Here is a 12,826-nt window from a genome sequence, read left to right as displayed (position 1 = left end):
GGCTCACAGTCTTAATCTCCATTTTACAGATGAGGGAACTGAGGCACAGAGAATAATAATAATAATAATGTTGGTATTTGTTAAGTGCTTACTATGTGCAAAGCACTGTTCTAAGCGCTGGAGGGGATAGAAGATGATCAGGTTGTCCCAAGTAAGGCTCACAGTCTTAATCTCCGTTTACAGATGAGGGAACTGAAGCACAGAGAAGTTAAGTGACTTGCCCAGAGTCTGACAAATGGCAGAGCCAGGATTTGAACCCATGACCTCTGATTCCCAAGCCCGTGCTCTTTCCACTGAGCCACGCACTTCTCTGGGCCTCAGTTCCCTCATCTGTAAAATGGGGATTAAGACTGTGAGCCTCACGTGGGACAACCCGATTAGCCTGTATCTACCCCAGCGCTTAGAACAGTGCTCTGCACATAGTAAGCGCTTAACAAATACCAACATTATTATTATTACAAGTCACTCAACTGTGCTGGGCAGCAGCGGCACGGGAGAGAGTCGAGGGCGGAGATTCGAGATTACTACACGGAAGGCGGCAATGGTCAACAACGTCCGGATTTTTACCGAGAAAACTCTCTGGATCCACTACCGGAATGATTGCGGATGGAGAGCGGGGCCTTCTGAGAGAGATGTGTCCGTGGAGTCTCTATGGGTCGGAGACGACTGGACCGGATAAGACAAGCAAGGCTTGTTAAGTGCTCACCGTGTACCAATCACTGTTCTAAGCGCTGGAGTAGATACAAACTCATCAGCTTGGACACAGTCCCTGTCCCACATGGGGCTCACAGTCTTAATTCCCATTTTACAGATGAGGGAACCGAGGCACAGAGAAGTGAAGTGACTTGCCCACAGTCACCCAGCTGACCAGTGGCAGTGACGGATATCGAACCCATGACCTCTGAGTCCCAAGCCCGGGCTCTAACCACTGAGCCACGCTGCTTCTGCAAACATTTATTGAGTGCTTACTGTGTGCCGACCACTGTGCTAAGCACAGAGGAGAATACACCGTAACACTACGTGGCAGTGGAGAAGCAGCGTGGCTCAGTGGAAAGAGCACGGGCTTTGGAGTCAGGGCTCATGAGTTCGAATCCCAGCTCTGCCACTTGTCGGCTGTTTGACTGTGGGCAAGTCACTTCACTTCTCTGTGCCTCAGTTCCCTCATCTGCAAAATGGGAATGAAGACTGTGAGCCCCACGTGGGACAACCTGATTCCCCTATGTCTACCCCAGCGCTTAGAACAGTGCTCGGCACATAGTAAGCACTTAACAAATACCAACATTATTATTATTACTAAACAGACAAGTTCCCCGTCCACAACAAGCTTAAGGTCTACGTGGGGAAACAGTCATTAATAGAAATAAATAAATGACAGATAGGTGCTGTGGGGCTAGGAGGGGGGATGAATGAAGGGAGCAAGTCAGGGCAACTTAGAAGGGAGTAGGAGAAGAGGAAAGGAGGGGCTTAGTCAGGGAAGACCTCTTGGAGGAGATGGGCCTTCAATAAGGCTTTGAAGGCGGGAGAGTTATTGTCAGATATGAAGAGGAAAGACGCTCCAGACCAGAGGCAGCGTGTGGGCGAGAGGTTGGCGGCAAGACAGACAAGATGGAGGTACAGTGAGAAGGTTAGCATCAGAGGAGCAAAGTGTGGGGGGTTGGGTTGGAGTAGGAGAGTAGCCAGGTGAGATAAGAGAAGCAGTGAGGCTCAGTGGCAAGAGCCTGGGCTTGGCAGTCAGAGCTCATGGGTTTGAATCCCAGCTCTGCCACTTGTCAGCTGTGTGACTGTGGGCACGTCACTTCACTTCTCTGTGCCTCAGCTACCTCATCTGTAAAATGGGGATTAACTGTGAGCCTCCCGTGGGACACCCTGATGACCCTGTATCTACCCCAGCGCTTAGAACAGTGCTCTGCACATAGTAAGCGCTTAATACCAACACTATTATTATTATTATAGGAGGGGAAAGATGGCAAAGTGTTTTGAAGCCAATGACAAGGAATTTTTTTTTTTGGTGTTGAGAGGGGTGGGCCACCACTGGAGGTTCTTGAGGAGTGGGGTGACATGTCCGGAATACTTTTGTAGAAAAATGATCCAGCAACAGAGTGGAGTATGGACTGGAGTGGGGAGAGACAGGAGGCTGGGAGGTCAGCGAGGAGGCCGATACAGTAACCGAGGCGGGAGAGGAGAAGGGATTGGATTAATGTGCTAGCGGTGTGGATGGAGAGAAAAGGACAGATTTTAGCAATGTCGTGAAGGTGGAACGGCCAGGATTTATTGATGGATTGAATATGTGGGTTGAACAAGAGAGAGGAGTCAAGGATAATGCCAAGCTCCCCGGCTGGTGGGATGGGAAGGGTGGCGGTGCCGTCTACAGCGATGGGGCAGTGAGGGAGAGGACAGGGTTTGGGTGGGAAAATAAGGAGTTCTGTTCTGGACACGTTAAGCTTGAGGACACTGGAGATCAAGTGTAGTATCTGTTCTTATCAGTTTAACATCTGATACGTCCTCTATCTGAGGGCAATATATTAAATGGACTTTTGGAACAGGGAGATTATTTTATTATTATATTATTTTGTTAATGAGGTGTACATCCCCTTGATTCTATTTATCGTGATAATGTTGTCTTGTTTTTGTTTCGTTCTGTTTTGCTCTGCCGTCTGTCTCCCCCGATTAGACTGAGCCCATCAATGGGCAGGGATTGTCTCTATCTGTTGCCGAATTGCACATTCCAAGCGCTTAATACAGTGCTCAGCACAGAGTAAGTGCTCAATAAATATTATTGAATCAATGAATGAATGGAGGACATCCAAGTAGAGATGTCCTGAACAGGGCTGAAGATCTAGATTTGGAAATCATCCGCATAGCGGTGGTAGTTGAAGCCATGGGAGCGAATGAGTTCTCCAAGGGAGTGGGTGTAGGTGGAGAATAAAAGGGGACTCAGAACTGAACTTGGAGAGACCCCCCCCCACATGTAGGGGGTGGGAGGCAGAGGAGGAGCCCAAAAAAGAGACTGAGAATGAGCGGCCAGAGAGATAGGAGGAGAAGCGGGAGAGGGCAGTGTCAGTGAAGCCGAGGTTGGATGACGTTTCTGGGAGTAGGGGGTGATCGACAGTGAGTAGAATCGGGAAGCCGGTGAGTGTATTGGCAAACTATTGAAGGTGTTGGGGAACTGGAGAGATACACATGTTTCGAGAAGATTATCAGGGCAGTTGTGTGGACTAAGGGGTGCAGAATGGGGGCATCAGTGGGATCTCCCTAGGATCCACCTAGGTTCCCTGGAAATTCTTACTGTTACCATCATCATTACCGTCACCATAATTATCAAAAATAATAATTGTGATATTTGTTAAGCTCTTACTATGTGCAGAGGATTGTACTAAGCACTATGGAAGCTACAGTATAGGCAGATTAGACAGAGTCCCTCTCCCACAGAGGCTCATAATCTAAGTTGGAGAGAAATCAGAGAAGCGGCACGGCCTAGTGGAAAGCGCTCAGGCCTGGGAATCAGAGGATCCAGGTTCTAATCCCGGCTCTGCCCATCTCTTTTTGTGTGGCCTTAGGCAGGTCACTTTGCTTCTCTGTGACTCGGTTGTCTTGTTCTCCCTCCTACTTAGACTATGAGCCCCATGTGGGACAGGGGTTCTGTCCAACCTAATTGATGTGCATCTACCCCATAATCTAGAGAATAGTGGTACGTAATATTCATTTAACAAATACAATAAAAACAATAAGAAAAAAAGGTACTGAAACTGCATTTTGTGGTTGAGGAAACTGAGGCACAGAGAAGTAAAGTGACTTGTTTGCAAGACTGTAAACCCGTCAGCAGGGAAGGTGTCTATTATAACAATAATAATAATAAGAAGAAGAAGAATATTTGTTAAGTGCTTACTATGTGCCGAGCACTGTTCTAAGTGCTGGGGTAGATTCAAGGTAATCAGGTTGTCACAGGGCTCACAGTCTTAATCCCCATTTTACAGATGAGGTAACTGAGGCCCAGAGAAGTGAAGTGACTTGCCCAAAGTCACACAGCTGACAAGTTGCAGAGCTGGGATTAGAACCCATGACCTCTGACTTCCAAGCCTGTGCTCTTTCCATCAAGCCATACTGCTTCTCTAAGCCATGCTGCTATTGTACTCTCCCAAACGCTTAGTACAGTGCTCTGCACACAGAAAGTGCTCAACAAATGTGATCGATCGATTGTCCAAGGTGACAGCAGGCCAGTGGCGGAGCCAGATTAAGAAAGCTGATCCTCTGATTTCTAGGCCTGGGCTCTTTCCAATAGAGACCAAAATTCCTAAGTAATAAATTTTATGACTTTATTAACACAAAAGTTGACATCAGACTTATTTCTACGTTATAAAACAGTAGTAGTAATAATATGCATTAAACTATTATTGTATGCACAACATTATCCTAATAACTGGGAAAGAATATACAGGTGGGAATTAGTCACAGACCCTGCCCGTGGAGGAACTCATAATCTATGTAGTTTGTCAATGGAAACATTGCTGGGAAACAAAAGTGAACCACAAACCAGGAAAACCCATTCTAGAGGAAGGTAAATGCAAATTATGCTTTAAACCGTCAACCTAAAAAAGTAAACCTGTGTGTTCTATCTCCTGCCCAAGAAGAACTAGCTTGATTCTATTATCACCTATTTATCCGTATTAACATCTGTCTCCCCCTCTAGACTGAAAGCTCGTTATGGGCAGGGAACACCTCTGCAAATTCTGTTGTACTGTACTTTTCTAAGTGCTTAGTACAGTGGTCTGCACATAGTAAGTACTCAATAAACATAAATGATTGATTGGTAGAGAGAGAGGGCTGAGCACCCTTTTGGAAAATGCATCAATTCAATCCACTAATTTGATAATTCATTTTACTTCCTGCCTCCCCCTGTAGCCTGTAAACTCCTTGTGGGCTGGGAATTCTCCAGTATTATTCTCTCCCAGGTGCCTGCTAATAATAATAATAATAATTTATTATTGACTCTATTTATTGCCATGACTCTATTTATTGCCATTGACTCTATTGCCATCGTTCTCATCTGTCCGTCTCCCCCGATCAGACCGTAAGCCTGTCAAAGGGCAGGGACCGTCTCTATCTGTTGCTGACTTGTTCATTCCTAGCGCTTAGTACAGTGCTCTGCACATAGTAAGTGCTCAATAAATACTAGTGAATGAATGAATAATAATAATTATGGCATTTTTTAAGCGCTTACTATGTGCCAAGCATGGTTCTTTGCACTGGGGTGGATACATCAGGTTGTCCCACGTGGGGCTCACAGTATTACAGAAGCAGCATGGCGCAGTGGCAAGAGCCCGGGCTGGGGAGGCAGAGGTCATGGGTTTGAATCCCAGCTCTGCCTCTTGTCAGCTGTGTGTCTGTGGGCAAGTCACTTGACTTCTCTGGGCTTCAGTTACCTCATCTGGAAAATGGGGATTAACTGTGAGCCTCACGTGGGACAACCTGATTACCCTGTATCTACCCCAGTGCTTAGAACAGTGCTAGGCATATAGTAAGTGCTTAACAAATACCAACATCATTTTTATTATTATTAATAATCCCCATTCTACAGATGAGGTACCTGAGGCACAGAGAAGTGATTTGCCCAAGGTCACACGGCAGGCAAGTGGCGGAGCCGAGATTAGAATCCACGTCCTCTGACTCCCAAGCCCATGCTCTTGCCATTAGGCCATGCTGCTTCATGCTTGGCACGCAGGAAGTGCTCAGTGAATACCACTGATCGACTAATTGAGAATACATTATTTGTAACCCCAGAAACCATATAAACCAACTGAAGAGCCCAAAGGGGTTAACGCCTTCCCAAAGAGCACGAGAAATTTTCCTTTCCCAATTAGGAACACCTGCAAGACGGGAGGGATGGGGAAATTCCCATTGCAAACTGCACATTACACATCTCCGAACGTAATGACCCAGCTACGTGGAATCCAATTCACCTTGGAGATGCCAAGCGGAGTCTGATTACATTTCCGAGGAGTATGCGTGTGTCAAAAACTACACGCAAATGCCACTGTCCCGAATACAAGCATCGAACTGGATTCATCTGTGGTACAATCACAGCGTGGCTGAGTGGATAGAGGCCGGGCCTGGGAGTCAGAAGGACCTGGGGTCTAATCTCAGCTCTGCCACGTGTCTGCTGTGTGACCCTGGGCAAGTCACTTCGTTTCCCTGGGCCTCAGTTACTTCATCTGCACAATGTGGATTAATGAATCAATCAATTGTATTTATTGAGTGCTTATGGTGTGCAGTGCACTGTTCTAAGCATTTGGGAGAGTACAAAGATCTGAGTCCCATGTGGGACAGGGACTGTGTCCCACCTGATTAACTTGTAATCATTATCATGGTGGTATTTGTATTACTGTGCGCTTACTATGTGCAAAGTACTGTTCTAAGCGCTGGGGGGATACAAGGTAATCAGGTTGTCCCACATGGGGCTCACAGTTTCAATCCCCATTTTCCAGATGAGGTAACTGAGGCACAGAGAACTTAAGTGACTTGCCCAAAGTCACACAGCTGGCAAGCGGCAGAGCCGGGATTTGAACCCATGACCTCTGACTCCCAAGTCCGGGCTCTTTACACTGAGCCACGCTGCTTCTCTTGTACCTACCCCAGGGCTTAGAGCTGTGCTTGACACAAAGTAAGCGCTTAGGAAATCCCATCACTATTATTATTATTAATCAAATACAACGGAATCAATTACAGTTATTATTTAGAAGATGACCTGAGCCTTTAATGTAACTGTATAATTCATTTAATGGACTCCCGTCTAGATCACGCAAAAACGAACGCTTACCTTGTAGACCTGTTCACTGATAGCCTTAACGTTCGCCTCTTTCCATTTTCCGGGCACTCCACCGACGACTTCGCGGAAGTTCACGTAATAGCCGGTGATCTCGGCCCCGCCGGTCTTATCGGGCTCCTTCCAGCCGAGAACCATCGAATCCCGAAAACTCTCGAGACAGGTGATATTGTAGGGTGGAGAGGGAACGGCTGTGGCGACACAAATGTTTAGCGTGAGTGGGCGGCCAACCAGTTTATCGATCTACGGGTGCTGGCTTCACTGGTACAGTTCATGAGGGCTACACAGATCTTAAGATGAAGCACAGACTGATGCGGCACAGTGACTTTTTGGCAGACTGCCTATCCAGGAAACAGACAGACGGGTAGAAACGGTCCACGCTTTCTCCAAACGTTGGATTGCCACCTCAGTGATGGAATTCTGGACTGGATGAATCCATCGGTCAAACCTAACAACGATAGAGTGTATGGCCTTTTTATGGTATTTGTTAAGCACTGATTATGTGTCAGGCCCTGTACTAAGCGCTGAAGTGGTAGATAAATGATAAGCAGCGTGGCTCAGTGGAAAGAGCACGGGCTTTGGAGTCAGAGGTCATGGGTTCAAATCCTCGCTCTGCCACTTGTCAGCTGTGTGACTGTGGGCGAGTCACTTCTCTGTGCCTCGGTTACCTCATCTGCAAAATGGGGATTAAGACTGTGAGCCCCACGTGGGACAACCTGATTCCCCTGTGTCTACCCCAGCGCTTAGAACAGTGCTCTGCACATAGTAAGCGCTTAACAAATACCAACATTATTATTATTATCAAGTTGGACACAGTAAATATCCCACATGGGGCTTTGGTCTAAATTCCCAATTCACAGATGAGGTAACTGAAGCCCAGAGCAGTGGAGTGCTTGCCCAAGATCACACAGCAGACAAGTGGCAGAGAGGGGATTGGAACCCAGATCCTTCTGACTCTCAGGGCTGTCGTCTATCTAGTAGGCCATGCTGCTACTCTGATGCTTGAGACTGTGGAGTAGAATGTGAGCCCATCATTGGGCAGGGATTGTCTGTATCTCAGGCCCGCAATCTCGGTCATCTTTGACTCGTCTCTCTCGTTCACCCCACACATCCTACCCGTTTCCAAGACCTGCCGGTTTCACCTTTACGATATCGCCAGGATCCACCCTTTCCTCTCCACCCAAACGGCTACCTTACTGCTACGGACTCTCATTATACCCCGGCTAGACTACTGTGTCAGCCTGCTCTCTGATCTCCCTTCCTCCTCTCTCGCCCCGCTCCAGGCTATTCTTCACTCCGCTACCCGGCTCATCTTGGAGAAGCAGCGTGGCTCAGTGGAAAGAGCATGGGCTTTGGAGTCAGGGCTCATGAGTTCGAATCCCAGCTCTGCCACTTGTCGGCTGTGTGACTGTGGGCAAGTCACTTAACTTCTCTGTGCCTCAGTTCCCTCATCTGTAAAATGGGGATTAAGACTGTGAGCCCCACGTGGGACAACCTGATTCCCCTTTGTCTACCCCAGCGCTTAGAACAGTGCTCGGCACATAGTAAGCGCTTAACAAATACCAACATTATTAACATTATTATCTTCCTGCAGAAACGATCTGGGCCTGTCACTTCCCTTCTTAAACAACTCCAGTGGTCGCCTATCGACCTCCGCTCCAAACAAAAACTCCTCACTCTAGGCTTCGAGGCTGTCCATCACTTTGCCCCTTCCTACCTCTCCTCCCTTCTCTCTTTCTACCGCCCACCCCGCACGCTCCGCTCCTCTGCCGCCCACCTCCTCGCCGTCCCTCGGTCTCGCCCATCCCGCCGTCGACCCCCGGGCCACGTCCTCCCGCGGTCCCGGAACGCCCTCCCTCCTCACCTCCGCCAAACTCACTCTCTTCCCCTCTTCAAAGCTCTACTGAGAGCTCACCTCCTCCAAGAGGCCTTCCCAGACTGAGCTCCCCTTCTCCCTCTACTCCCTCTACCGCCCCCCCCCTCACCTCTCCACAGCTTAACCCTCTTTTCCCCCCATCTCCCTCCGCTCCTCCCCATCCCCTCGGCACCGTACTCATCCGCTCAACTGTATATATTTCCATTACCCTATTTATTTTGTTAATGAAATGTACATAGCCTCGATTCTATTTAGTCGTCATCGTTTTTACGAGACGTTCTTCCCCTCGACTCTATTTATCACCATCGTTCTCATCTGTCCGTCTCCCCCGATCAGACCGTAAGCCCGTCAGAGGGCAGGGACCGTCTCTATCTGTTGCCGACTAGTTCATTCCAAGCTCTTAGTACGGTGCTCTGCACATAGTAAGCGCTCAATAAATGCTATTGAATGAATCTATCTGTTGCCGAATTGTACATTCCAAGTGCTTAGTATAGTGCTCTGCACATAGTAAGCACTCAATAAATACTATTGAATGAATGAATGAATGAATGATGTCTAGGAGGATGGTTGTTCATTGTGACTCACGTTACCTGGGATAACCTTTTTTTTTTCAGTGAAAATGAGGAGAGCCACACTTTCGATAGATTGTAAACTCCTCCTCTAGACAGGGAACATGTCTGCCAAATGAAGATGATGGCATTTGTTAAGCGCTTACTATATGCCAAGCACTGGGATAGATACAAAATTATCAGGTTGTCCCACGTGGGGATCACAGTCTTAATCCCCATTTTACAGATGAGTAACTGAGGCACAGAGAAGTGAAGTGACTTGGCCAAAGTCACACAGCTGACCTCTGAATCCCAAGCCCGTGCTCTTTCCAATAAATCACGCTGCTTCTCTCGCTTCTTCTCTCTCTCTCTGTTATATTGAACTCTCGCAAGGGCTTAATTCAAATGGTCTGCACACAGTAAATAAATGATTAATTGACCTCGTCTCCCACTCCCTTCTGCGTCGCCCTGACTCACTCCCTTTCCTCTTCCCCCCGCCCGGCCCCACAGCACTTATGTATATATCTGTCATTTCATTTGTTTGTATTGATGATGCCGGTTTATTTGTATTAATGTCTGTCTCCCCACCTCTAGACTGCGAGCTCATTGTGGGCAGGGATTGTCTCTGTACTGTAATTTTCCAATCGCTTAGTACTGTGCTCTGCACACAGTAAGTGCTTAATAAATACGATTGAATGAGTGAATGAAATATTTGAAAAAATGAGATCTTCCCTGAGACTATTTTCTCCAGTTTTCAATATCATTTTTAGGCTTCCCAGTAAGAAGAAAGATGGAGTCCCCCACCTTGTTCTACTTTCATTTGGTTTGTGTTTCAAATATTCTCTAATAGCTATCATTGACTGTTCACCCAAATTCACCTTGTGAAACAGTTGTGATAATTGCTTATCACAACTGCTTTATTGCCTTATAGTTTCTCTATTCATCAATCAGCGAATCATCAGATTTACTGAGCGCTTACTTTGTGCAGAGCACTGTACTAATTACTTGGGAGAGTCCAATATCAGAGTCGATAAATGTGATCCCTGCTCACAGTGAGCTTACAGTCTAGAGAAGGAAGCCGACATTAATATAAATACATTAGGGATCTGGACAGTAGTGGTTTGGGGCTGTAGAAACAGAGGATGTGTGTTTCTGAATCCTTGTCGAATAATGGCTTCGATAATTCTATTTTCGCTTCTTAAAGGGTTGGGAACCAAATGGATGAAACACCCAGGAAGTCCATCCCAACAGTCTACTTGGATTTTCTTATGATATTTTTCTATTTTAAAATTGAACTGTCTCTCCCCTCCTCAGAAGGCCACCCTGCCCAGTCTCCCTGTGAAGTCTGGACCTAGTTCAGAGCATTTTCAAGCCTTCTTTGTTTGCAAGTAGCCTTCCTAATTCCTCATTCAAGCTCTGAAAAATGAATTTTGGATCGTGGCAGCAGTGTAACACAGCAAGAGAAGCTGCGTGGCCTAGTGGAAAGAGCACAGGCTTGGGAGTCAGAGGACCTGAATTCTAATCCCTGCTGTGCCACTTGCCGGCTGTGTGACCTTGGGTTAGTCACTTAATCTCTGGGCCTCAGTCTCCTTATCTGTAAAATGGGGATTCAATACCAGTTCTCCCTCTGACTATGAGTATGAGCTCAGTTTGGGATAGGAATTGTGTCTGCCCTTTTTATCTTGTATCTACCTAGTGCTTAGTAAATGGTTGGCCCATAGTAAACTTTTAACAAATACTATTATTATTATTACTATTTAATAAGAATGATAACATGAAGAATAACTTTCTGCAGAATTTAGAGGTGCACAAGTGTCAAAAGTACTAGTTTTTGATAAAATCTTCAGAGGTTTGATGGCCTCTGGAAATGTTTTAACCTAATAATGACTGTATAAATCGGAGGCTATGAAAATATCCCATTTCTCCCTATTAATAAAGCACTTTTGTTATTATAATTATTATTGATTTACTAATTTTTCCTATTAGTGCTTTTACAGCAGTTACTTGCTCAAATGTTGACAGCCAGAATATTCTGCTGTAATATTTGACATTTTTCCATAGCTCAAAGAACCAATGCAACATTTATTAGCAATTAAATCTACATAGAGATCAAACTCCAAACTAAAAGTCACATTAGAAAATTAGGACTTTGATCAAACTCTGGTGATATCAGATACCTATCCTCATGGGAAAATTTCTCAGGGAATTGTTTTTATCCAAATCTGCCATTTAAAGAAATATTAATAAGGTTCCACCTAGGCCAGGAATAATTGAAACATCCTTCTTGCTTTAAAATCTCAAATGCTTTATAAAACTCTCCCCCCAAAATCCACTAAAGAGATTTAGAAATAACATTCGCTTGGAGACACAAAAAAGGCATCAGTTCACTGTTAGTAAAAAGAATGTAAAAAAGAATGCGTCAGTATACAGAAAATGGATGAAATGTTTCTCGGACATCACGGAGATGAACTATACTATCGGCGTGCACGTTGACCTAGGTGAAAAAGGATAGAAAAGCAGAAATGAAAACTCGTGGGAATCTGTGGCTTGGACGGTGAGAGGTGGATACATGGATGGAAACTGATGAAATGGATTGACTTTCTCAGCTCTCACCTAGATCCTTCTTCTTCTCCCCGTCTTTCAGAGTCGAGGGGGGCTCGGGATCAGACTTACTCGTCCCCTCACCGGCCGCTTTCTGAGACGGTGGTGGTGTCGGCGGTGGCTCATTCTTAACCTTCTCACTTACTTTACTGCTTTCCGCCAGCCCTAGAGCAGCGTCCTTCTGCGGTGGAGGGGGAGATTTGTCCTTACCCGTTGCACTCGCTTTACCGACTGCGGTCTCGCTCGGTTTATCAGAGCTACCGGGCAACGTACGATTGTTAGGCGTGACACCTCTATCGACCAAAGCGTCTTTCTTATTGATTCTCCGGGGGGCTTCATGCATGCCTCCCTTGTAGTCTGTTAGTCCACCAGCTTTACCACTGAGTTCAGGCCACACACCTTGAGACACTCCTCCCCCTATAACGGCCAGAGAACAACAGAGACACTTTGAAAGGTTATACATCACGACGTTGCCGCTACTGTACGGGACAAGACGGGAACGTATAGGGAGCCGATAGACAAGCGCGTGAGCAATCTTAGTTTCTCGGAAACCGGAATTCTGTTGTCTTAGTAGGCGATCTGTTCAGCCAATCGCCTACGCATTTTGCAGAGACCGTTCCGACTTCTCCATTACCCAGTGAGATGAAGAAATGAACATAAAAGCACGACGACGTGAATTATCTCGACTTCATGACACATTCACGGTAGCGAGAAATAGATGTATATACCTCTCAACCTTAACTGACGGTGTCTATCGTTCGATCGACTGTTGTGTGCAGAACACTGTACTAAGCGCTTGGGAGAGTACAATAGAATAGGTAGGCACGATCCCTACCCACAAGGAGTTTATAATCTAGCGGGGGCAAAGGTCCCACCTTTCCTCTTCGTCCACTTCCTTCTGCGTCGCCCTGACTTGCTCCTTTTGTTCATTCGCCCTCCCATCCCCACAGCCCTTGCGTCTGGATCTGTCGTTTATTTATT

General features: G+C 46.4%; 1 protein-coding gene and 1 pseudogene across 2 annotated transcripts in view; one reads left to right on the top strand and one right to left on the bottom strand.

Annotated features, from left to right (window-relative positions):
- Positions 1-12,826, bottom strand: part of MYOM1 (myomesin 1) — a 201,767-nt gene that overhangs the window by 61,056 nt on the left and 127,885 nt on the right. The window contains exons 18-19 of one of the 2 annotated variants that reach the window (XM_029066099.1): positions 11,858-12,262; positions 6,815-7,011 (exon numbers count right to left, since the gene is read on the bottom strand). In XM_029066099.1, coding sequence (XP_028921932.1) covers positions 6,815-7,011; positions 11,858-12,262 — 602 coding nt within the window. The remainder of the gene's footprint in view (positions 1-6,814; positions 7,012-11,857; positions 12,263-12,826) is intronic. The other variant, XM_029066100.1, reaches the window with a different exon arrangement.
- On the top strand, positions 2,421-2,591 carry LOC114812381 (annotated as a pseudogene).

This window comes from Ornithorhynchus anatinus, chromosome 5 (assembly GCF_004115215.2).
Source record: "Ornithorhynchus anatinus isolate Pmale09 chromosome 5, mOrnAna1.pri.v4, whole genome shotgun sequence".
NCBI lineage: Eukaryota > Metazoa > Chordata > Mammalia > Monotremata > Ornithorhynchidae > Ornithorhynchus > Ornithorhynchus anatinus.
This window is presented reverse-complemented; position numbering and strand designations above follow the sequence as displayed.